Raw genomic sequence first — 26743 nt, 5'->3', positions numbered from 1 at the left:
GACCAAAGTGTCAGTTTCTGTGCTATATGTTTCTATGACTCTGTGACACTAAATGTTATTAATGTACCCACGTCAACCACTTCCACTGGTATAGCTCATTCTATATGTATACCACCCTCTGTGTAAAAACATTGTCTCTCAGGTTCCCTTTAATTCTTTTCCCTCTAACCTTAAACTGATGCTCTCTTGTCCTTTATTCCCCAACCCTGGGAACAAGACTGAGTGCATTCAATCTATCCGTGCCTCTCATGCTCTTATACACCTCTTAGTCTCCTATGCTCTAAAGAAAAAAGTCCTAGCTTGTCCAACCTCTCTCTCTAACTCAGACCATTGAGTCCAGGCAACGTCCTTGTAAATTTCTTCTGCACTCTTTCCAGTTTAATAACATCCTTCCTATAATTAGGTGACCAAAACTGAACACGTTAATCCAAATGTGGCCTCACCAATGTCCTGTATTACTGCAACATAACTTCCCAAATTCAATACTCAGTGCTTTAAACGATGAAGGCCAATGTGCCAAAAGTCATCTTCACTGCCCTGTTCACTTGTGACTCCACTTTCAGAGAACTGAACCTGAGCTCAAGATCCCTCTATTCAACTACACTCCTTAAGGCCCTACCATTCACCATGGAATTCCTACCTTGATTTGACTTTCCAAAATGCAAGACCTCACACTTATCTATATTAAACTCCATTTGCCATCTCTTCACTCATTTCCCCAGCTAATCAAGATCCTGCTGCAATTTCTGATAACCTATCTCATTGTCCACGATACCAGATGTTTTAGTGTCATCAGCAAACTTGATTAATCATGCCTTATACATTCTCATCCAAATCATTGATGCAGATAACACAGTAATGGGCCCAACACTGACACCTGTGGCACTCCCCTAGTCACAGGCCTCCAGTCTGACTATTATTGTTGATTTCATTGGTATTTTGATCCCTAATGCTCGACACCATGAGATTGTCAGGCTTAGGAATGAACAATACACCAACAATAACTCCAGAGTCAACCATAACTCAGTAGCACTCTTATCTCTCAGTCAACAGTTGTGCGTTCAAGTTCTACTCCTGAGGCTAAAGCATGAAAATTGAAGTCAATACTTTATTGCGGTACTAAAAGAGAGCTGTATTATTGGGAGTGTTTTCTTTTAGATGAGACATTAAACTGATGGCCCATCTGCTCTCTGTGACAGATATGAAAACTCTGGTAGCTTTATTTTGGAGAACAGTGGGGTAGATATTAACAGGAGAAGACAGTAGATAAACTATTTCAACTGGTTGGCAATTCTAGAACTAGGAGGAATTGTCTGAGAATTAGGGCCAGGACATTTAGGAGAACTCTTAGGAAGCACTTCAGCACACATAGACAGGGTGGTAAATGTTTGGAACTCTTTCCCACAAATCGCAGTGGATGCTGGTTCAGTTGTTAATTTTAAATCTGAAATAAATTAATTAATGTTAAACTAAGATAGTAAGAAATATGGAACGAAGGCAGGTATATGGAGAGACCACAGAGCAGCCATGATCTCCTTGCATGGGTTGTAGGGGCTAAATGCTTAATTCTCCAAACTTTTGGCCAATATTTTTTTCGCAAAGCAACTGTACAAAAATGAATTGTCTGATGTTATTTCTTTATGGAAACTTGCTTTGAGAAGCTTGTATCATGGTTACCACTTTGTGGTATGAACTGTCCTTCAAAAGCACTTCATTCACAGTAAAATACTTTGAATTAGATTAGATTAGATTACTTACAGTGTGGAAACAGGCCCTTCGGCCCAACAAGTCCACACCGACCCGCCGAAGCGCAACCCACCCATACTCCTACATCTACCCCTTACCTAACACTACGGGCAATTTAGCATGGCCAATTCACCTGACCTGCACATCTTTGGACTGTGGGAGGAAACCGGAGCACCCGGAGGAAACCCACGCAGACACGGGGAGAATGTGCAAACTCCACACAGTCAGTCGCCTGAGGCGGGAATTGAACCCAGGTCTCTGGCGCTGTGAGGCAGCAGTGCTAACCACTGTGCCACCATGCCGCCCAGAAACTTTGAAACAGCCTAAGGCTGTGAATGGCATTAAATAAATCCAAATCTCTTTTTTTTTTTTTTCCTTACTTTTTCCAATCTCAAGTACTTAAGATTGGGCACCGATTTATTCCTCTCCAGACAGAACTTAAATACAGTGCATAACAATATAGTTGTTGACTCAGTGGGTCCCTTGTGCTGTGAGGCAGCAGTGCTAACCACTGTATCACCATGCTGCTAAATGCCACCATGCTGCTATATAGCTATTGTGCCACTATATATGCTGTAAGCTGTATAATTCTTTATCGCAGAAGGCTGCTGAAACTGGCTCTTTAAATATATTCAAGGTTGAAAAGGACAGATTTTCAATTAAACGGAAATGGAAAATTATTGAATGGCAGAGCAAACTTGATGAACTTAGTGACTTCCTTCTGCTCCTATGTCTTATGATCATTTGGAGAAGTAGACCACATCTCTCTATATGTATTCCAATTATCCAATAAATGTGAGCAGAGAAAAATGGTTTTAAAATACAGTTAATTACTTGTTTATTCTCTTTACTCTGACCATAAGCTTTTGTTTTAAGTACATGTACATTGGTAGATTTCTTTTTGTATTTTTCTGAGTGGAGGCAAAAACTAGAGTAGCTGAAAGAAATTTGAAAGGCGTCTGTGTTTTGAAAATAACAAAGGATATTTAACTAGCTGAAACTAAAATTAGATAAGGGAAGAAAATATTGAAATCTCTACTGAGATACTATGTGAAACAAACTGTACTTTTCAGTTACTCGTGGTTGATTTGGTTGTGGTTTTTCCATTTTGTTTTATAGAGCTTTGAGGGTAAATCATCTGATGATCCTCTCAGGAAGGTTGCAGCAGGTGCTCTTACAGCTTTGCTTCCTGTAAGCATTTGTGCTCAGAAGCATGCATTGGAGGGTAAGCCAGTCTTGTGTTACCTTTGGTTAGATTATCCAGAAAAGTAATGATGTTATATGAACCAGAAAGTAGGCTATGTTTAAAGAGTCCTCCAGGACATAGCATCAATAACCATGAATGATTATAAAAGGTCAAAGTGAAATGGATTGGAACATTCTGAATTTGTTCTCCCATGGTCATGAATTTGTAGTTCACCTATGCCTTAGTTAATCTGCAACAGCTTGAAGCAAAAAGAATGAGAAGGTATTCAGACCATATGAGAACTGATCTATCTCGTCAACTGCATGTATAATTCTTCGTCCTGATCTCTTTCTATTACTTACTACAAAGATAGGTGGAGGGAGAGATGGTGTTGAGGAGGCAGTGAGGCTGCGGGACATGAACAGAACAGGAGAGGAGACTGGGCAACAAGTGGCAGATGGAATACAACATGGGCAAGTGTGAGGTTATGCAGTATGGTACAAAGAATAGAGACGCAGACTAATTTCAAAATGGGAAATGGCTTTAGAAACCTGAAACACAAAGGGATTTGGCAGCCCTAGTTCAAGATTCTCTTTATGTTAACATGTAGGTTGAGTTAGGAAGGCAAATACAATGTTAACATTTGTTTTGAGAGGGCTAGAAAACAAGAGCACATTGCAGGAGAGAGAGAGAACCTGCACAGTTACTGCCTTTGCTGTTTTGAATTCCTGTATCGCTGGACATCGGAGTGCGTCTGGGAAAATTAACAAACAGTGAATTTCACAACTAATCTTGGAGGAACCTGTTTGGGCGAAGTTCACAGCACAGAATCAGTTAGTCATTGTTTTAAGTCTGTCCAATAGAAAGGCAGCAGTAGTGAGTAGAGTGGGTTCTTTCTTGATTATATGTTGTTGGAGATAAGTCTCTTGATTAAACTTAAAATATAAGCTATAACTATTAATTTAACCAGGGGGCAGTGTTTTATAGAGGAATAAGAAGGTGTTATTTTCTGGGTCTGTAGATTATAAAGGAGCAAAAATGACCTTTAGTACAGTGATATGTACTTCTTGTCAGACGTGGGAGTTTAAAGAGAGTTTAAGGGTTACTGCGGATTATATCTGCAATAAATGCTGTTGGATGCGAATCTTATCAGATCAAATAGATCGGTTGGAGAGACAGTTAGAAGCAATGAGAAATTTGCAACAGGAACAGTAAGTGATGGATGGCAGTAATAGGAAGGGGAGAAAGTCTTAGATACAGTCACATAGAAGGGTTAACTCCAGGAAGGGTAAGAGAGGTAGGCACCTAGGGCAGGAGTCTTTTGTGGATATACCCATTTCAAACAGGTATGCTGTTTTGGAAAATGTAGGGGGTGATGGATTCTCAGGGGAACGTAGCACGAACAGCCAAGTTTCTGGTATTGAGACTGGCTCTAATGCAACGAGGGGTATGTTGGCTTCCAAGAGATCAATTGTGCTAGGGGATTCTGTAGTCCGAGGTACAGACAGACATTTCTGTGGCCAGCAGCGAAAAATCAGAATGGTGTGTTGCTTCCCTGTTGCCAGGATCAAGGATGTCTCAGAGAGGGTGCAGAATGTTCTCACGGGGGAGAGAGGCCAGCAAGAGGTCATTTTCCACATTGGAACCAATGGCATAGGAAGGGAAAAGGTTGAGATTCTGAAGGGAGATTATAGAGAGTTAGGCAGATATTTAAAAAGTAGGTCCTCGAGGGTAGTAATATCTGGATTACTCCCAGTGCTACGAGCTAGTGAGGGCAGGAATAGGAGGATAGAGCAGATGAATGCATGACTGAGGCGCTGGTGCATGGGAGAAGGAATCACATTTTTGGATCATTGGAATCTCTTTTGGGGTAGAAGTGACCTGTACAAGAAGGATGGATTGCACCTAAATTGGAAGGGGACCAATATACTGGCAGGGCCATTTGCGAGAACTGCTCAGGAGGATTTAAACTAGTAAGGTGGGGGGTGGGACCCAGGGAGATTGTGAGGAAAGAAATCAATCTGATACTGGTACAGTTGAGAACAGAAGCGAGTCAAAGAGTCAGGGCAGGCAGAGACAAGGTAGGACTAATACATGAAACTGCATTTAATTTATGCAAGGGGCCTAACAGGGAAGGCAGATGAACTCGGCATATTTAGAAACATGGGACTGGGATATCATAGCAATTACAGAAACATGGCTCAGGGATGGGTAGGACTGGCATATTAATGTTCCAGGATACAAATGCTTCAGGAAGGATAGAAAGGGAGGCAAGAGAGGAGGGGGAGCGGCATTTTTGATAAGGGATAGCATTACAGCTATGCTGAGGAAAGATATTCCCAGAAATACATCCAGGGAAGTTATTTGGGTGGAACTGAGAAATAAGAAAGGGATGATCATCTTATTGGGGATTGTATTATAGACCCCCTAATAGTCAGAGGGAAATTGAGAAACAAACTTGTAAGGAGATCTCGGCTATCTGTAAGAATAATAGCGTGGTAATGGTAGGGGATTTTAACTTTCCAAACATAGACTGTGACTGCCACAGTGTTAAAGGTTTAGTTGGAGAGGAATTTCTTAAGTGCGTACAATACAATTTTCTGATTAAGTATGTGGATGTACCTATTAGAGAAAGTGCAAAACTTGACCTACTCTTGGGAAATAAGGCAGGGCAGGTGACTGAGGTGTCAGTGGGGGAGCACTTTGGAGCCAGCGACCATAATTCTATTAGTTTTAAAATACTGATGGAAAAGGATAGACCAGATCTAAAAGGTGAAGTTCTAAATTGGAGAAAAGCCAATTTTGACGGTATTAGGAAAGAACTTTCGAAAGCTGATTGGAGGCAGATGTTCGCAGGAAATGGGAAGCCTTCAGAAATGAGATAACAAGAATCCAGAGAAAGTATATTCCTGTTAGGGTGAGAGGGAAGGTTGATGGTATAAGGAATGCTGGATGACTAAAGAAATTGAGGGTTTGATTAAGAAAAAGAAGGAAGCATTTGTAAGGTATAGGCAGGATAGATCGAGTGAATCCTTTGAAGAGTATAAAGGAAGTAGGAGTATACTTAAGAGGGAAATCAGGAGGGCAAAAAGGGGACATGAGATAGCTTTGGCAAATAGAATTAAGGAGAATCCAAAGGGGTTTTACAAATACATTAAGGACAAAAAGGTAACTAGAGAGAGAATAGGACGCCTCAAAGATCAGCAAGGCATCCTTTGTGTGGAGCCCCAGAAAATGGGGGAGATACTAAATGAATATTTATTGTGGAAAAGGATATGGAAGATATAGACTGTAGGGAAATAGATGGTGACATCTTGCATAATGTCCAGATTACAGTGGAGGAAGTGCTGGATGTCTTGAAACGCGTAAAGGTGGATAAATCCCCAGGACCTGATCAGGTGTACCCGAGAACTCTGTGGGAAGCTAGAGAAGTGATTTCTGGGCCTCTTGCTGAGATATTTGTATCATCAATAGTCACAGGTGAGGTGCCGGAGACTGGAGGTTGGCAAACGTGGTGCCACTGTTTAAGAAGGGTGGTAAGTGTGGTAAGGACAAGCCAGGGAACTATAGACCGGTGAGCCTGACCTCGGTGGTGGGAAAGTTGTTGGAGAGAATCCTGAGGGTCAGGATGTACATATATTTGGAAAGGCAAGGACTGATTCGGGATAGTTAACATGGCTTTGTGCGTGGGAAATCATCTCACAGACTTGATTGAGTTTTTTGAAGAAGTAACAAAGAGGATTGATGAGGGCAGAGCAGTAGATGTGATCTATATGGACTTCAGTAAGGCGTTCAGCAAGCTTCCCCATGGGAGACTGATTAGCAAGGTTAGAGTTCATGGGATACAGGGAGAACTAGCCATTTGGATACAGAACTGGCTCAAAGCTAGAAGACAGAGGGTGGTGGTGGAGGGTTGTTTTTCAGACTGGAGGCCTGTGACCAGTGGAGTGCCACAAGGATCGGTGCTGGGTCCTCTACTTTTTGTCATTTACATAAATGATTTGGATGCGAGCATAAGAGGTACAGTTAGTAAGTTTGCAGATGACACTAAAATTGGAGGTGTAGTGGACAGCAATGAAAGTTACCTCAGATTACAATGGGATCTTGACCAGATGGGCCAATGGGCTGAGAAGTGGCAGATGGAGTTTAATTCAGATAAATGCGAGGTGCTGCATTTTGGGAAAGCAAATCTTAGCAGGACTTGTACAATTAATGGTAAGGTCCTAGGGAGGGTTGATGAACAAAGAGACCTTTGAGTGCAGGTTCATAGCTCCTTGAAAGTGGAATTGCAGGCAGATAGGATAGTGAAGACGGCGTTTGGTATGCTTTCCTTTATTGGTAAGAGTATTGAGTACAGGAGTTGGGAGGACATGTTGCGGCTGTACAGGACATTGGTTAGGCCATTGTTGGAATATTGTGTGCAATTCTGTTCTCCTTCCTATCGGAAAGATGTTGTGAAACTTGTAAGGGTTCAGAAAAGATTTACAATGATTTACAAGGGTTGGAGGATTTGAGCTATAGGGAGAGGCTGAACAGGCTGGGGCTGTTTTCCTTGGAGCGTCGGAGGCTGAAGGGAGACCTTATAGAGGTTGACAGAATTATGAGGGGCATGGATAGAATAAATAGGCAAAGTCTTTTCCCTGGGATCGTGGAGTCCAGAATTAGAGGGCATAGGTTTAGGGTGAGAGGGGAAAGATATAAAAGAGATCTAAGGGGCAACCTTTTCACGCAGAGGGTGGTACGTGTATGAAATGAGCTGCCAGAAGATGTGGTGGAGGCTGGTACAATTGCAACATTTAAGAGGCATTTGGATGGGTATATGAATAGGAAGGATTTGGAGGGATATGGGCCAGATGCTGGCAGGTGGTTTGGACTAGATTGGTTTGGGATACCTGGTCAGCATGGACGGGTTGGACCGATGGGTCTGTTTCCATGCTGTACATCTCTATGACTCTAAGACCTATACTGCCAAAGTACTGTATTGCTGAGGCTATATAAGGCTCTGTATAAGGTCAAACCATATTTGGAATGTTGTCAGCAGGTTTTTGGCCCTGATTTTAAGGGCCAATGTGCTGACATTGGAGGGGATCCAGAGGAGATTTGCAAAAATAAACCTGGGAATGAAGGACTTGTCATTGAAGGAGTACTTAAGGACTCTGTGTCTGTATTCTGAGATTAGAAGGGTGATGGAAGATCTGAGTGAAATTTACGAATACTGAGAGGCCTGGACAGAGTGATTGTAAAGATGATGTTTCCATTAGTTGGAGAGACTAGGACCAGAGGGTACAGCCTCAGAGTGAAGGAATGACCCTTTAGAAAATGAAGAATTTCTTCAGCTAAAGGGTGGTGAATGTTTAGAACTCCTTTTCACAGAGACTATGGCAGCCAAGTCAATAAATGTATTTAATGCAGAAGTAGATAGATTTTTGATTAGTAAGGGGATCAAAGGCTACAAGAAAAGATAGGAGAATGGGGTTGAGATACATATCAACCATGATCAAACGGCAGAGCAGCTTCAATATGCTGAATGCCCTAATTCGACACATATCTTGTGGTCTAATAGGTATATACTAGGGAAGGCAGTAGTTGGCAGCAAGAAAAGAAATATCTTTCATTATCAGTCTTGCATGCGAAGGAATATTTAGCATCCTGGGCAACAACCAGTGCGCGTGATGCTGTTATTGATGATCAGTATTGCATGTGTCTGTCATAAGTAGTGTCATTTTCTGGCTATGTCATTAATTGATTTTTACTGAAGGGTCTTTGCTCTTTAGATGATACTTCTCACCTAGAATACTGTTTCTAATGATTCATTAAGAATGACCAAATTATCACAGTTGGATTAGAATTTGACTGTTGCATATAGACTTGAAGATGATTCAATTGATGTCTTGATTATTTAAAGTTGATTATGTTAATCGGACTCTTCTTTGTCATTGATATTAAAATCATCCATTCATGCATCTCTGCCACAATGTCACTTCATCTGTTTCGAGCTAAACCTTCCTGCTATAAAGCTTACCATATGTCTTGTTCCATCATCTCTTATATTTTCTCTAATGCACTCTGAGCTCATGACACCCATCTCCTGCTTACTTACTTCCTTACTATTTCCATTGATAATCCAACTTCCCTCATGTCTCATATGCAATATAGTACTGCAAATGTTTTCCTCTCCTCAATTATTGTTTCCCTCCATTTCAAAGCAGCTATTGTTGTCCTGAAATAAACCTACCGTTGAATCCTGGTACTTTTCAAACTGTCGACCCACCTCAACTTTTTCTCCATGTTATCACCTTCCACATTCAAGACCACGTTTCAATTTCATACGCCCCTAAAACCTATTAAACCAAGCTTATAAGAAGGTATACCCACTGTCCCTACCCCTCCCAAAAATATATTCTCTTGACTCATTGTCCCTTTTTGGCTAATTACATTTCTATGAATCATCATCTTAATCCAGTGCCCAATATAAGAGTAAGTTATTATTGTCTTATGCTTTTGATTGTGGTTACTTTAATTAGTTCTCACAAGGTAACGATAGACGAAATGGAAAAGATTTGTGCAATGATGTTCTAATTTGGTTAGTTTTGTCTTTTGCAGTGTTTTATTGTATTTGTTTGTTTGACCACCTGTAGTGTTATACTGCTATTTTGGTTTTAGCTCCTGAAGAATGTAATGTAATATTGAAGTATTTTTCATATCTGATGAACATTTATTTAAAATATAATTCTGTTGCGTTCACAGTATGCTGTTAGGCTCTTCCAAGTTTTTCAATTGATTCATCAACTTTACTGTATTCATTAATCTGTTTTGTTCAAAGAACAATTTAAATTCTTTTCATTGAAAACCAGGCTGTTGTTAGCATTTGTTTCAGTTTGTAATGTTAGTGATGTATAAATCTTTATTGTAGTTCACTCATCTTTGCTTCATTACTCTCAGTAGATTATTCTCATAAATCGCCCAAATATTTAATCAAGGTAGCTTCCAATTTTAATTTGAATCAGAAAATTGATCTCAGATCATTTTATCTCTCTTTGGACAAATCGGAAGAGGAATGCAATTTCCTCAAATGTTTTTGCAGTTGCAAGAACTCCAAAGCAATTAGTTGGTAAGTAGGGGATTTCCAATGTGATTGGTGAAATAAATCTACATATTAGCACTTGTCATGAATTGGACCTGGTGGTATAGTTCCTTTGCAAGAACTTCACTTTTCAAATTTATGGTTAAAGGTCACACAACACCAGGTTATAGTCCAATAGAATTGTAGCTACCTGATAAGGCGCAGCACTCCGAAAGCTAGTACTTCCAAATTAGCCTGTTAAGACTATAAACTAGTGTGTGATTTTTAACTTTGTCCACCCCAGAATTTATGCGAGAGGAAAGAGTCCTTCCTCGAGTGGATTAGGGCTATTCTCAGCATAACATTTGGATAACTTTTATTTACTATGGGCATCACCAAAGTTTACATGAACTGACAGAAGTAGATGCAGAGAAATCTCCTGATCCCCACTCAACCCCCCACCCCCCAGTGCATGTATCAAACCAAAAAAAGTTAGGAATTTATATTAATATATTCTACACAATAAAGAATGCTTCAATAAAAAAATGATAGCTTTGTTTTTTTTCCCACAGTGTTTTAAAAAAATAAGTTAAGTGGCTCTCTATAGCAGCCTTGGTTTTGATTTATGATGTAATAAAGTTCAAGTAACTGTAAGACTTACATAATTTGAAAGTATACATTGAGTATACTTGAATATATGAAAACAAAATATTTTGCAATATTGAAATAGAACAAAGTTGGAAAATTATTAATAATTTTGTTATCTCTCCTTTTATTAGCTGGCCTCATTGACAGCTGTATCGAGCAGATAAAGCATACCTATGTACAATTCAACCTTGATTCACTGAGACCTGGAAAAGTGATCCAAAGGAAAAAGGTGAGCGTGGAGGTTAGATTAGCAGCAGTCAAATCAATCTATGCATTATTGTTCAAGAAATTGGTTAATGAACATGTACTACAGTAAAAACACTATGGTGTTGTACTTAACCTTTAAAATAAAATAATTTAACTGATTATGTTGTTAACATATTGATGGTCTCTTGGCAGTCTTATTTTGGTTAAAATATTCACAGCTGATCTAGGTTAAAAGTGATTGATCCATAATATCGCTGAGGAGGCATTTTATTTGCTTGAATACTGAATATTAAAATTCCTTCAGTCTGGGTTTGTATTAATCTGCTTTTTATTGAAGTATGCATGTACCTTATACCACTTAGCCCCTGTGTACTAAAAGAAAATTCCTTTTCACTCAATCCCAGCATTCCGTCTCATTTTCTTTCTTGCTGCATGGACCTCCAAGGTCCGTGAATGGCACCAGCCTCCAGAACAAGACATCAATGCTGTAGTCGGTATGCCAAAACTGATCACCATGTGCGGAATCTTGGATCAGCTGTGCACGTGCCAAGCTAAGCCAAGCCATTCAACTTCGAGGGAATATTGCTTGAAACTATGGGCATTTTTTAAAGTGCACGCATAATTTTGATGTTTTTAAATTGAATTAAATGCATGCTTTGTTTATAAAATAGCAAATACTATATGTAATCTGCCACTTGATTTTTGTGTTTCGTCATCATTATTTTAAATGACTATTTATATGTGTTTCTGGCAACATAGGATGATAATCTTAGCAGAGAGCTGAAAATGGTGATGCAGTTGCTGAGGAATTGCTTATATCACAATGTTGAATGCAAAGTAAGGCTACTACCAAAATTAGATGATGTTCTGGACTGTTATTTGCATTATTGTTCAAATTACGAACTTCCTCTTTTGCACTCCACCTTTTCCTACAGGTTGCAGCATCCGATGCTCACCTTGGGAGTGCAATTTATCCACTTTGGCCCTGGTTTTTAATGGATGACATGTTGATGTTGGCCACTCTGAAACTGTTATGTGTCTACACGGCAAACCTACCAGCATGTGAGTATAGCTGAAGCACTGAGGAAAGCCTGAGGTTAAAGCAGAATAGAAACAGTAAAATACAAATAACATAGTTTCTAGTCAGTGTTTCTCACTTGATTTGTAAGCTAAATTAAGCCCTTCATCTCAAGCTAAACAATCTAAAATCAGTATAGATGAAAACGAACCTTCCAGCTTAGTGAGCAAACTCCCATCCATTGAACATTACTTTAACTGGACTGATTCACCAAATTGACAAAAGGCATTTTTTTACTTTTAACCACTGGATGCAATCAAGATACATCTTACAACTCCTCTGGCTGTGTACTACACTTGTATAGAAGTAGCCCACTTCTATAAAATAAGTTCCAAATTAATCTCCGCCTTCAATCAGGGTCATTTTTACCTGCTGCTCTAGGAAAATCTTTCACTGTCACTCATCCTAAATATTCCAGATAAAAACTGCGGACGTTGTAAATCAGAAATAAAACAGAAGTTGCTGGAAAGCTCAGCAGGTCTGGCATCATCTGTGAAGAGAAATCAGAGTTAATGTTTTGGGTCTGGTGATTCTTGCTCAGAACGTTTCTGAGGAAGGATCATTGGACCCAAAATATTTACTCTTATTTTTCTTAACAGATACTGCCAGGCCTTCTGAGGTTGCCAGCAACTTCTGTTTTTGTTACTAAATATTTCAGAACCTAGTTCCATCAACAACGCTCACCTCAGCAAATGTGTGAAATAGTATGTCATATTTCCATTACATACTACATGTTCCTTAAATCTTCAAAGGTCCCATCTGTTCTGCCCTCTTTTTTTGGAACAGAAATCAGCTGTAAGAAAGCATCCTACTTGTTGTTAACGCATTCTTTATCAACTCCAGAAATTTGTTTTGTTACCCTCACACTTTGCATGTGAGCTCTCTCACTCTCACTCTCTCTCTCTCTCTCTCTCTCTCTCTCACTCACACACACACACACACACACACACACACACTCTCACACACTCTCTCACACACACACACACACATACATGCTTTTTGTCTCTCTAGCATGCATTTTCTTTTTCTCTCTCTCTCTCTGGGCGCTTTCTCTGGTGTGCTTGTTGTCTTTCTCTGCATGGCATTCTTGCTTGCGCTCTGTTTCGTCTAGTCTCTATCTGTCCAAATCACAGCCGTCCATTTTTCTGTATCAAAAAAGTGGAGCATGTCATTTGATTTTCAATATGTTCTGGTTTGGGTTTGTGTCTCCATGACAATCAGTTCACATAGGCCTGTTGCCAGGCAGAAGTTTGGCATAAGCACCTTATCTGAGTCACCATCCAGAAAATTCTTTATCACGCAAAATTAAGTGTTTTTAAAACATAAGTTTTAAAACATAAGAACCAGGATTTTTGATATTAAGCAAAACTGATTTCATTGAAATTGCTTTCTTCTGGATCAGAAGACCTGCATGTGAATCTAAATTGCTGTGTGAATTTATAAAGCTAGACTGTTATGAGAACTTTATTTTCTAATTGGGAACAGATAGAAAGAAGTTTGCCCAGTTGAATTCTATGGCTGATGAGGTCTGTACTTAACGTAGTAATCAAATAAATTACATTTCAGACATTGGAAGCATTTAATTAAATGGTACAAAAATGATGCATATCGAGACAAAGTAATATTGTAGGCAGCTAATCCAAATTCTGAATAAAATACAAAATAAACCCAACTCTATAAATCTTTTTTCAGAACAAGTGGCTTCCAAGGTATTTCAACTCCAATAATTTCTGAATGGTTTCATGTTTGAAAATTTGCTTTTTGTTAAAAGTCTCTCTTGTAAAGATAAAATTACATGAATATGCAATACCTTAAAGAGAGGACTAGTGTGCATTTCATTGTCATGTAATTGGCCCATTGTGATGTGCTTCAAAGACTGAAGAAGTGACACCAGGTTTCCAAGACATTGGAAATGTATTTAACCTATATAGTTATAGCAAGGTACTCTTCTCTTTATTATTCCTGAGGCCCAGACACTGCTCTGTTCATTGAAAATAAAATACTGCAATTCTGGAAATCTGAAACACACTGAGAATGTTGGAGATGCTCAGGATGCCTGGCAGCATCAGTGGTCGGAGAAACGGAGTTAATGTTTCGAGTCCATTATGCTGCCTTCTTCAGAAGAGTCCTATGAATTTGAAACATTAATTCTGTTTCTCTCTCAACAGATGCTGCCAGTCATACTGTGCAACTCCAGCATTCTCTGTGTTTGCTCTGATAGTTGCATTCATTTAATTCCTATTAATAAGTTCACTCTAATCATTGTTATTGTGCTTTGAACTCATTATTTTATTTCAGTTAATACTAGACAATAGATGATATATTAAAAGTTCTGTATTTGCTCAGAAAAAAAAATTATTTTGTCCAGCACTGACTTACATACATAGTTTAAAAAAAACTTGAGTTTTGCTTGGTCAGTTTGTGGGATAATGTTGAAGGCCTTAACTTCCAACACCACATGATATGATTCAGCCATGCTCAATAGCTACACCATGCATTTCAGTCTGTTAAAACATTGCAAAAGAAATTGTTGAGGTATAAATATGCTCTTGAAATATGGGTTGTTTAGACACATCTGCAAAGATGAAAATGAGTAAAATAGAATAATAATACGATCAAAATAATCTAAAAGTTTACAGCAAACTCAAACTATTAGAAGCATACTTTCTGAATATATACCAAATATATATGGTTGTGACCTCTGCAGAAACTATTCAAATAATTAAAACTCTATGCCTGGCCTAGTTTGTATAATTGTTGCATTCACAAACATCTTGGATTTTTATTTACTCGATTAAAAGCATTTGTGATAAATGTATATCGTATATCATTCCAATGTATAGAAATTTGGTTTTTACAATAGAGGCCAGTGGGTTTTGGTTACACCTATGAATGTTTGCTTTTAAAGTTTAGAAAATGATTTGGATCTACATACTTATTCCTAGAAGCATGTTATTCAGTCAACAATGTAGGCAGGGCCACGTGATGATAATGGATGAAGTGTTTAGGCTACTGAGTTTATGTTAGAAAATTTTAAATTCAGAACACAACCTTCAAAATTTCATTTTGGGGGAACCAGTCACCCTGGCAGAGGAGTTTATGTATGTGGAGTATCCAGGTTGAGAGAGTGTATAGAGTTTCACATGCTCTTTGAACCGCAAAGAGGTGTAGGCCTGCAGACTTGGAAAGCTATTCTAAAACTGTCTCAGTGTTCCAAGGAAAAGAACTGGGAAAGCCAGTTCAGTGAGAAATATAAGAAATATAGGAGTGATAGTTTGCTGGGACTGAGTACCTGTGAAAATATATCGTTGGGAAACAGATGGAAATTGTTTATTTCTACAACTTTATTTTTTTATTAGTGTAACAAACTTGCATTCTTTTGTGAAACAAAACTTGCAGCCTCGTGTGTGAGTGTGTGTCAAGTGAATTACTCTAGTAACCAACTGCAAAAATTAAGCGTGTTATCTGTCAGCTACTTTCATTCTGAGATCTGATTTGCTCAATATTACCATCAGCTGGGATCATAACAATATGTAAATGCAAGTTGCTATTGTAATTGCTTTGAAGTCTAGCTAAACATTTGATTTCGTGTTCAAGGTAATTCTTCTGTGGATACTTTATAGGTACTTTTCACCTAATCATAAATGATGGGGAGGTTTTAGTCATTAGGAAGTAAGTATTGTTGCAGAATTCCCAGTTTCTGATCTGCTTTTGTAGCCATTGTACTTATACAGTTGGTCCAGCATAGCCAGAATATTTGTGATAGCAATACTATTAAATATCAAGGAGAGAGTGTTTCTTTCTTGTTTGAGATGGCTATGATGAGGCACTTGTGTAGCACATCTGTTACTTGTCACTTATCAGCCCAAGCATAAATATTGTTGAGGTATTGTTGCAGGTATCCATAAATTTGTTTAGTATGTAAGGAGCCTTGAATAGCACTGAACACTGTTCAATTGTCAGTGAACATTCCCATTTCTGACTTTATGAAAAGATGGTCATTGATGGAGCAGCTGAAGACAATTGACCTTTGGAAACTATCCAGGGGAACACTTCCCAAGATGTCCTGGAACTGAGATGATCAGTCTCCAGAATGATCACTGTCTTTGTGCCAGGTTTGACTCCCCTGATTTCAGTTGAGTTCAATTTTGCTAGAAATTTTCGATGCATACTGAAACATTGATATTAAGGTCAGTTACACTCACCTTCCCTTGAAAGTTTGTTTCCTTAGTTCATGTTTGAACTAAGGCTTTAATGTGGTCAGGAACTGGGTAGCCCCATCAGGACCCAAAATGAGTATCAGTGAGCAGATTATTGCTGTGTAAGTACTACTTGATAACATTGTCGATTACTCCTTCCGCTTTGATGATCAGGAGTGGACTGAGAGGATGGTAATTAGTCAGATTCAGTTTATTCAGCTTTTTGTGGATATGATGTAACAGGGCAGTTTTCAATATTGTAGGGTAGATGTCAGTGTTGTAGCTATTCTGGAACAGCTTAGCTGAAGACACGACTGCTTCTGAAACACCAGTCAGAAGTTTTCAGACAATTCAAAATTTGTACCTGAGATTTTTCCCCGTATGCCTTGTTCAAAATGTTTACATATCATATTTTGGAAGTGGGATGTCGTTTGCAGAAACTTAGTTACATTCGGGTATAAATTTGATTTAGCAAGTGGTGCAAAACAAATAATTTGTTTCCAGTGTGCTTTTTCACATTCTGTGTCTGAGTTTTGATTTATTTCATGATTGCAGTAACAATTCTGTGTAATTGTTGTGCGGTTTTAAATATGAATAGTGTGGTATTTTATTGTTGGCTTTAGACCACACAGGTCTATACCTTTTAAGACAATGGCATTAATTAACAGCATGTGATTTTCTGATATAAAGGTACCCACCTCATCTTAAGCCACTAACTCTACAATGGAATCAACATAATCAGTCAGTTATGTGTATGTAATGTAAAGTAAAACTAGTAAGCATAGAATCCAAACAAGTTTGTATTATCGTAATCTTGAAAATAATGAATGATGTAAGTCAACTTCAAGATGTCTGTCACATTGAGAATCAGACGCTTTTGTGGTATATGTTATGTGGACCAACATATAGTAAAGCACAAACTGCATCTATGTTCAGTTGGAAAGTCCAGATTGGAAGATTGAACATGGCATTATTCATTAGTTTCCAAGAATTGCAAGAACCCTCAACTGGAATTTGATATCCAGCATGATATAGCTTGCACCAAAATAAAAGGTGTGCCACATGCTTAAGCTGTATGTGTTATAATAAATTGCCAGCAAACTGATATTTAACAAGGTTAAATGCCCTTTTACGCTTAGCCAATGCTCCTGAAGATATTCAATTTGTGTGGGATAATTCCATGTTTCAAACCTTTGTTTATTCCTACATGGTGATATTTTTGTCTGCTTAGCATTTAAAGAGTTATTTTATTGGATTAATTTTAGTTTGTTGTGCAGTTATTGTTGCTGTTGCTTTTTAAAATCAAAATTGTCCAAAAAAGAATAATACCAGAAATGTGCAGTATACTTATTTAATTTTGTTCCAAATATGCCGTATTCATGAATGCTGTAGCTTGAATTGAAGTCTTGCTGTTTTTCCAAATTGGTGTCTTTCAGCATGTGTTTCCCTGTGCTGTGGAAGTGGAACACCACTTGTTTCCCATTCTTCTCAAAGGGGAATGGCAGGTAACTCCCTAGTTCATATGATCATGAAGCTAGTCTTGCAGAAGACATGGGACAACAGCGCAATTCAACAAATGGCATTTGCTGTCCTTTCCAACTTGGCCGTTTCCCATGAGTGTAAAGGCGTGATGCAAAAGGTTAGTAACACTAGTGAATAAAGTTGTTGGTAAAACTTAGCAGTTCCTTCTGCGTCTTAAAATGTTGGCATTTTTTTTAAAGTATTTATATGTTGCGCAATGATCTTGTAATTCGATAGAGGTTTATAAAATCATGACGGGCATGGATAGGGTGAATAGCCAAGGTCTTTTCCCCAGGACGGGAGAATCCAAAATTAGCGGGCATAGATTTAAGGCGAGAGGGGAACATTTAAAAGGACTTAAGGGGCAAAGTTTTCACACAGAGGGTGGTGTATGGATGGAATGAACTGCCAGAGGAAGTGGTGGAAGCTGGTATAATTTGAACATTTAAATGTCATCTGATGGGTATATAAATAGGAAGGGTTTAGAGGAATGTGGGCCAAATGCTGGCAAATGGGACTGGATTATTTTAGGATTTCTGATCAGTGTGGACAAGATGGATTGAAAGGTCTCTGACTATATACAGTTCTATGACTTTATAATTGCTATGTTGTATATGAAAAAAACCAGACAACAATACCAGATAAAATTGAGGAATATGGAATGAGTTCTTGTGGAGGTGGAAATGGGAATTTTCAAATTACTAAAAGAGGATATGAAGAAAAGCAAATGATATAAAGTATAAGATAGTATAAATATAGTAAAATAGAAATGCAAGGCCTTCATAATTATTTCATGTATAAAAATGAAGACAAAAGTACTACTCTGATTCTTAGAAGCAACTTAATTGCGGATCATGAATGTGCAGAGAGGTATCAATTTTTATGAAGACTGGTGGGCATGAGCATGTGAGGAAGCACAAACATTGTAAAGATTTTGGAAAACAATTAGTTCTGAAAATGTTCTGCAAAACTTTAGTTGAAGAACCTGATGGCATGTATTCAAGGTTTTCAAAGAGAAGCCCTGGCCGGATATGATTTGAAATGACAGGTGTTCAAAAAAGGGCAAAAACATTCAGTCTGTTCCATCTAAATGCCTGCCTTATTCTGAGTTTAAAAACGATTGACAGATTTGGAGTGATTTTCAAGTAGCAAAGAATGCTGGTCTCCATGTTTCATATAGAGCTCCTTTCTGACTGAACCAGAGCGCATATCAGCTGAGCTTTTGTACCCTTTAGAGTGAATTGGCTATCTGTTAGGGGAGTGGAACTAATCATTCAGATAAACATTTCTCTTAATTTGGTAAGGAATTAAAAACTGCAGAGCATCAAATAATTTTATTTTGATGCACATTGAATTGCAGGTTTTCTGCTCACATAAGAACATAAGAAATAAGATAAGGAGTCGGTCATCTGGCCCCTCCAGCCTGCTTTATTATTCAACAAGATCATGGCTAATCTTTTTGTGGACTCAGCTCCACTTACCCACCCAGTCCCCATTACCCTTAATACCTTTACTGTTCAAAAATCTATCTGTCTTTGCCTTAAAAACATTCAATGAGATAGCCTCAACTGTGTCACTGGGTAGGGAGTTCCACAGATTCACAACCCTTTGGGCGAAGAAGCTCCACTTCACCTCAATCCTAAATCTGCTCCCTCTTACTTTTTGGCTAATCCCCCTAGTTCTAGTTTTACCTCCTGCTTTGATCTTATCTATTCCCTATAAAATTCTCTCACTGTAAAATAGCAGTAAATAAATCTAAAAATCTGTGTGATCAAGATTGCGATTCAGACTTTGGATTGCAACTTTGTCACTTAGTAGGCGCGTCTGTGAAAGCAACCTCCCATAGTCTACTGGACAGGTAACATTGGATTTTGAAATCAATGGTTCTTTGCTTTGCAAGTCAGTGCTGGACTTCAGTTCATTTCATGATTCTGATCTTTACTGTAGAGCAATTTCTTGCAAAACTTCCTTGCCCTACCATTACCAAAGACAGCAGGAAAACCACTAAGCACTCGTGCTATGCTTTGGCTTAAACTGTTGCTGAATATATCTTTTGAAGATGAAGGACAACAGATTATCCTGAAGATGAATGGTAGTCTGGAGCTGTTGACAGCAATGTCCCAGCACAAGCACAAGAACAACCAGACTACTGCCTTGCTTGTGCTTCATAATATTTGCTTCAATCCTGCCAACAAGCCAAAGGTTCTAGCTAATGGTAAGTAACTTTACAATGTTACTAGTTTGTGAATCATGGATGAAAAATAAATTGTTTTCAAATCGTTAAAAATCAATTTACTGCCTTTGGTTTCATCTTGATTTCTGAGGGTTTCATCTAACTATGTAGTTATATAGTTCTAAGAAAGTCTGGCACAGTTTGGGCTGTGCTTTTCAGTATAATGAAAGAAAGTGTTGGTTTCTCTTTGCTCTGTGCAGAACTGCAAATGACTACTAATGTGCAAGCTTTCTATAACAAATGGAGAACAAAACTCTGACTTAAGCTTATTTATATTTGCCAGATTTGTAGCTGCTATGTTTCAAAACCAAGGCAAGCCATCTGCAAAGCTCCAATTAAACTAAACTCAAGCTGAAGGAGCAACATTTCATTGTTCACTTCAACATATCTTTGCCTTATAAGTTCATAAGATATAGGAGGTGGCACGGTGGCTCAGTGTTTAGCACTGCTACCTCACAGTGCCAGGGACCTGGGTTTGATTCCAGCCTCTGGCAACTGTCTGTGTGGAGTTGGCACATTCTCCCCGTGACTGCGTGAGTCTGCTCCGGGTGCTCTGGTTTCCTCCCACAATCCAAAGATGTGCAGGTCAGGTGAATTGGCTATGCTAAATTGCCCATAGTGTTAGGTGCATTAGTCAGGGTAAATATAGGGTAGGGGAATGAGTCTGGGTGGGTTCCTCTTCGGAGGGTCGATGTGGAATTGTTGGGCCAAATGGCCTGTTTCCATACTGTTGGGGATCTAATCTAATCAAACTGAAGGAGCAGAATTAGGCCGTTCGCCCCATCGAGTCTGCGCTGCTATTTGATTATGGCCTTGTGGACTTAACACCGAGTTCAACAATTTATGTTATAATCTCTGTCCTCATTGTGGTTTGTATTTCCCTGTTTGTTTGTTTTTTCTCTTCCATTTCCCTCCAATTTCCCTCACTTTGCTACAGAATAGTATCCTGCCATTCACATGTTTTTCTTTATTGTCACATTACTGTGTCCTTGCACCATCAAACTTTTGATCATTTATATTCCCCTGCTTCCCACCTTATTGCAAACCTTCCCTTTTTGTTCTCTGATTCCTTTTATTCCTGCTCAAAACATTTGATATTTGACTCTCTCTGGCCCGAGGTGCTGCCTCATTTGTTGAGTATCTCCAGCATTTTTGATTTCATTGATTCAGTGAGTGTGGAAAGTTAGATGAGAAAGTCCAAATTGGGAATCTATTAGAGTTTGAGGTAGTAATTATCCGTTGAAACTGTTGTAAATGTTTTGATCATGAACAAAAGTTTTGTTTTAAAAAAAGGTGTAGTTGCACTCAAACCATTACGAAGAATTGAATAAATTTGTGAAGGAAGGATATTTGAAGCATTATGGTAAGAAATAGGTTATTAGAACTAGAGAGCTAGAACAGAAACAACAGACTATCTTTTATGCAATGTAATTCGTTTAATTTTCCTGTTTTGGTCTTTTGAATAAATGTTCAAGAATGGTATTCTTTAACGTCACAGTGTGGGAAGTACCTTCATCATTGAACCCATTATAAACAAGAGCTGTATTTATAGCCACAGATGTACAGCATGAAAACAGACCCTTTGGTCCAACCCGTCCATGCTGACCAGCTATCCCAACCCAATCTAGTCCCACCTGCCAGCACCCAACCCATATACCTCCAAATCCTTCCTATTCATATGCCCATCCAAATGCCTTTTAAATGTTGCAGTTGTACCAGCCTCCACCACTTCCTCTGGCAGCTCATTCCGTAGACATACCACCCTCTGCATGAAAAGTTGCCCCTAAGGTCCCTTCCCCATCCCAGGGAAAAAACCTTGCCTATTTATCCTATTTATGCCCCTCAAGATTTTATAAACCTCTATAAGATCACCCTCAGCCTCCAACGCTCCAAAAAAAACAGCCCCAGCCTGTTCAGTCACTCCCTATATTTTGAATCCTCCAACCCTGGCAACATCCTTGTAAATCTTTTCTGAACCTTTTCAAATTTCACAATATATTTCCGATAGGAAGGAGACCAGAATTGAATATAATATTCCAACAGTGGCCTAACCAATGTTGTTGCCATCTGTAATTACCTTTGAAAAAGTAGTGGCAAGCCATCTTCTTAAACTGCTGCATGATGTAGATGCTACCACAATACTGTTTGGAAGGAAGTACCATGAATTCGAGCCAGTGTTAGTGGAGGAACCGTGATATAGTTCCAGTTCTGAATGATTTGTGACTTGGAGGGAAGCTTGCTTGTGATTGAGTTTCCATACATCCCTGTTACCTTTGCCTTTCTAAGTGCTGAAGGTTATAATTCTGGGAGTTGCAATCTAAGGAGACTTGGCCAATTGCTGTAGTGTATCCTGTAGATGGCAAAAACTGTCATGATATTGCATTGACAGTAGAGTTAAATGGTGCCTATCAAGTGGTTTGCTTTCTCCTGGAAAATGTTGAATCATGTAAACTATAGAGTGTTCCATCAGACTCCTACCTTGTATCTTGTACGTGGTAGAAAGGCTTTCGGACAACAAGAGGTGAGCGCGTTATTGATGAGTAAGTGTCATAAGTTAGCCCAGGTGTGTTCTTATGCACTGCTCATTAAACGAAAGATCACTGGTTTGATGCTAATAGTAGAGTGAGCAATGTGCTGGGCTATGAGATTACAGAATGTGCTTTGTCACATTCAGGGTTAATAACTGTTTACGAATATCTAGAGTGCATCATCAGTGATGTCAGATGATGTCACATCACATGAGCTGGGGCCTGAGGAGCCCAGTTGAACAATACTTATGTAAATATTTTAAAATGTTCATCAATTTGCACTGGTATGATATCTAGTTCTCATCTATAAGAACATACAGAACCGAGTTTTGATGTTTATACATTGCTGTGGCATGTTGTGTCATAGAATCATAGAATCCCTACAGTGTGGAAGCAGACCATTTGGCCTACTGAGTCCAACTGATCCTCTGAGGAGCATCCCACCCATAGCCACCCTCTACCATATCCCTGTAACCCTGCACATTCCTGGACACTATGGCCAATTTAGCATGACCAGTCCCTGTAATTTGCACACTGATGTATTCAGTTTTGATAACTGCTGGATCAGCTCTGAACTGGGTGAAACTGTCACACAACTGAGGGCGTCATTGTATGGAAAGAGTGAATGGATACACAACAGATGTGTATGAAATGATGTTCAATGTATTCTTGCTTTTTTCTCTTTTGTCCCCAGATAAAACCATGTCAGTACTTGCTGCATGTCTAGAAAGTGAAAATCATACAGTTCAGGCCATAGGTGCCTCAGCACTTTGGGCTTTACTTCATAACTACCAAAAGGTGAGCGTGTTATCGAATTCTCAGCATTGTGATAAAATTTATACCTAAATTACTAGCAAATTGAATTTATCTCCTGACTCTTGTAACAGTTTTTAAGTCATTGACACAGTCAGTTGTGCTATATCGCATATTTCTTCAAAGCATATTTCCTAAAACATGAATCACATGGGAATGTAACTGTTGCATTATATCAGAACAGACTATATTCAATTATTTAATTTTTTTTCTCAAAACATTAATACCGAGCAAACAGATGTATCACAAAAAATATTAAATTTGAACAACAGTTTATTTTACATAGCCCAGGAATGAGCGATTGGGGAGATTAATTGATGAATAAATAACAACGATACTTACACTGGCATAATTATTTCTCGATGACATGTTTTCATATATATGAGTATTGCAAGCTGGCAACCTCAATGGATATTATGACATTCATGTATACCTTACAGACTGGATAACTGAATAATAGGCATCAAGTGTAAATTTTTATATCAGCTGTGCTGAAATCTGCACTCTTGTGTTGCAAAGCTTTGTTTACTTGTCATCATCGCATTTTATCTGAGAATTCTGAGACCTTTCTCATTGAAACGTGCCTTTTTAAGAAGAATGGAAGATCTAAGTAACATTGAGCAACGTAATAAACTGAGACACCAAGTTGGTGCATCTCACAAATAGAGGATTTGAATAACTGGCACATCTCACCGTGCTGATTTCTTTGTAAGAAACACACAAAATAACTTTTCCCTTACTTAAAGTAAATGTGCAGTGTGGTGAATTATCTTGTCTGTGTCCTTATCTGTTAATGTTAATGGGGTTTTTTTAATGTAGTAAATGGTTTTTGTTTTATCTTGTCAATGTATTTGAAATAAAATTGTACCTTAGTTAAAACTAATGATGAGAAAAATTTTAAGATCAATTAGTTAGAGTCCTCAAGTTGTAAAGCTGTGCTATACAGAAACACACCTTTCTGTCCATCTCATCTGTGTCGACCAGATATCTTAAATTAATCTAGTCCCATTTGCCAGCATTTGGCCCATATCTGTTTAAACCCTTCCTATTCATATACCCATCCAGATGCCTCTTAAATATTGTAATTGTGCCAACCCCCACTACTTCCCCTGGCAGCTCATTCCATATATGCTCCTCCCTCTGCATGAAAAGCTGTCTTTAGAAACTCAGAATTTTATAAAAACGGAAGAGATTTCTGCATTACATTTGATTTTACTTAATATCTTTTAATAAACCTTCCTCTCTCATCTTAAGCCTATGCCCTCTAGTTTTGGACTCCGCTACCTTGGGGGACAGACCTCGACAATTCACTCTATCTATTTTCCCTCGTGATTTTATAAACTTCCTTAAGGTTACTCCTCAGCCTCCGCTCCAGGGAAAGTAGCCCCAGCCAATTCAGCGCCTCCCTGTAGCTCAAACATTCCAACCCTGTCAACATCCTTGTAAACCTTGTCTGAACCCTTTCAAGTTTCACAACATCCTTCCTATACCACGGGGAACAGAACTGTATGCAGTATTCCAAAAGTGGCCTATCCAATATCCTGTGCAGACACAACATGACCTCCCAGTTTCCATGTTAAATGCACTGACCAATAAAGGCAAGCATATCAAATGCCCACTTTCACTATGTTCTCTACCTGCGACTCCACTTTCAAGGAACTATGAACCTGCACTCCAAGGTCTCTTTGTTCAGCACTTAGTATTAAGTGTCTAAATCCTGCCCTGATTTGCTTTTCCAAAATGCAGCACCTCACACTTATCTAAATTAAACTCCATCTGTCACTCCTCAGTCCACCACCCCATCTGATCAAGGTCCCATTATGCTCTGCACTAACCTCCTTGGCTGTCCATTACAGCACCAGTTTTTAATTTATGTAGTACAATCATCCTAATTCTTATAGCACCTTGTCACACAGTACTTACTGGGTCCCATCTTCCTCATATTTTCATAAGGTAAGGCTTAGAAACTGCTGTTAGCCTTTCTTAGAGTGGGATGGAGGCCAAAGATGGGCCAGATTACAATGAGCAGTTGTTTTAGGAGAATATCGAGGGTAAATTAATGCTACAGTGAGAAAATGTTGAAGCAAAAAAGCAAAAGTATTAGACAATGGGAAAGAATAGAACAGATACCCATAGGAAAACAAAAGTTCTATTCAGATATGTGAGAATGGCTTATTTCTGCGCCTGTGTGTAATGGTCTTAAAAGCCACTGGAGGTGAACATGGAATGTAACATAATTTCATTTTTATAATGTGAAATATTTAGGCATGTCAAAAAAAAGCCTCCTCCAACCCCAAACAAAAACAAATTAGCTGTTAACAACTAAAGCAAGTATAGTCTTTATAATGGGCAAGCGACTTCCTTTTGCTCAGTCCTCTCCTACAATACATTAATCTTATGTTTACTTCAAAGTAGTTTTCCTTGTTTGATGTTTTTACAGTGAAAATATGTGAATACAGTGAAATATTATAACTTAACATTGATTATCAAATTGATATTATATGTACATTTGCACATTATAATTTTGAGATAAATGTTTCTTACAGGCCAAAGTTACACTGAAAAATCCATCAATCAAGAGGAGAGTAGATGAAGCTAATTTTTCAATTAAGAAGTGTAAGTGCTCAACTGTTCATAAGATTTACATTTATGTAAACAAAGTGGTCGATTTTTTTGAGCCTTTATAAAAATAATTAACATTGTGTGTTTATTTTGTGAAGTTACATAATTTAAAATTTGCATTTAACTGTCAGCTCCTGGCACATATTAAAACTCATTTCAGTAATCAGCTACCTTTCAAAAAGGAATACAGTGTATACACATTTTGGGGTTATGGTTTGACAAAACTCCTATTCATCACAGTTGTACAATGCTATCTTTTTGGCAATTTGATTTCATTGAAAATGTAATTTGTTGATTACTTTAATTATTGCAACATAGATTTTGCTCCATCTTTCAACAAATACTGTGCAGTGATCTGTTCAGCAGACTGATTTTGAGATTGCCTTGTTTTGAGAGTTATCATTTGATAGTTGAAATGCATGAGTTGCCATTGTTAGGTGTTTGTCTGAAAACTAATTTTATATATTTATGAATTATTTTCTAGGTAACCTTGAAGGTTCTCTGAATATTTATCTTATGAAGTGTCTGAAAAATCTTGCAGTTTTGCTGAACAGTTAGTGACTGCAATGCAGATGTGAGGAATTTGTTGTGGAGTAGGGTTCGTCCTGCTTGTAAATCATGTATATATTTGATTGGTGTTCCACTACTTCTTAGACAATAAAGTTTTCATGTTCTTTGCTTCTGTTTGTCAATGTTACTTTGATTTTCCTTTAAGGGTGTGCCAGATTTAAAAGGACACTCGCTCTGAGGTTATCTAGAGCCAGACAGACCATAAAAGATCCTGAGGTTGAATTTTTAATCCTGGTTGGAGTCCAGATCAGAGGCAGAAAGATCTTGCAATCTGGCATTATTGACCATAATGCTATTTCCCTGTCACAGTCCTGAAGTGGAGTCAGGAT

At 38.4% G+C, this 26743-nt stretch overlaps 1 protein-coding gene across 4 annotated transcripts in view; it reads left to right on the top strand.

Moving 5' to 3' along the window:
* rttn (rotatin) overlaps positions 1 to 26522 on the top strand; it is a 218140-nt gene extending 191618 nt beyond the window's left edge. For 3 of the 4 annotated variants that reach the window (XM_087986291.1, XM_087986292.1, XM_087986290.1), the window contains 9 exons: positions 2866 to 2971; positions 10775 to 10872; positions 11610 to 11687; positions 11786 to 11912; positions 17564 to 17766; positions 19596 to 19863; positions 23104 to 23207; positions 25769 to 25838; positions 26329 to 26522. In XM_087986291.1, coding sequence (XP_087842417.1) covers positions 2866 to 2971; positions 10775 to 10872; positions 11610 to 11687; positions 11786 to 11912; positions 17564 to 17766; positions 19596 to 19863; positions 23104 to 23207; positions 25769 to 25838; positions 26329 to 26402 — 1128 coding nt within the window. In that variant the 3' untranslated portion in view covers positions 26403 to 26522. Of the gene's footprint in view, positions 1 to 2865; positions 2972 to 10774; positions 10873 to 11254; positions 11688 to 11785; positions 11913 to 17563; positions 17767 to 19595; positions 19864 to 23103; positions 23208 to 25768; positions 25839 to 26328 lie in introns of those variants that run through there. The other variant, XM_087986293.1, reaches the window with a different exon arrangement.
* Positions 26523 to 26743: the final 221 nt, after the last annotated feature.

The sequence above is a fragment of the Chiloscyllium plagiosum genome, unplaced genomic scaffold (assembly GCF_037043375.1).
Source record: "Chiloscyllium plagiosum isolate Xiang-an unplaced genomic scaffold, Cpla_swu_hap1 HiC_scaffold_4, whole genome shotgun sequence".
NCBI lineage: Eukaryota > Metazoa > Chordata > Chondrichthyes > Orectolobiformes > Hemiscylliidae > Chiloscyllium > Chiloscyllium plagiosum.
The sequence above is the reverse complement of the archived record's forward strand: the minus strand, read 5'-3'. Positions and strand labels throughout refer to the sequence as shown.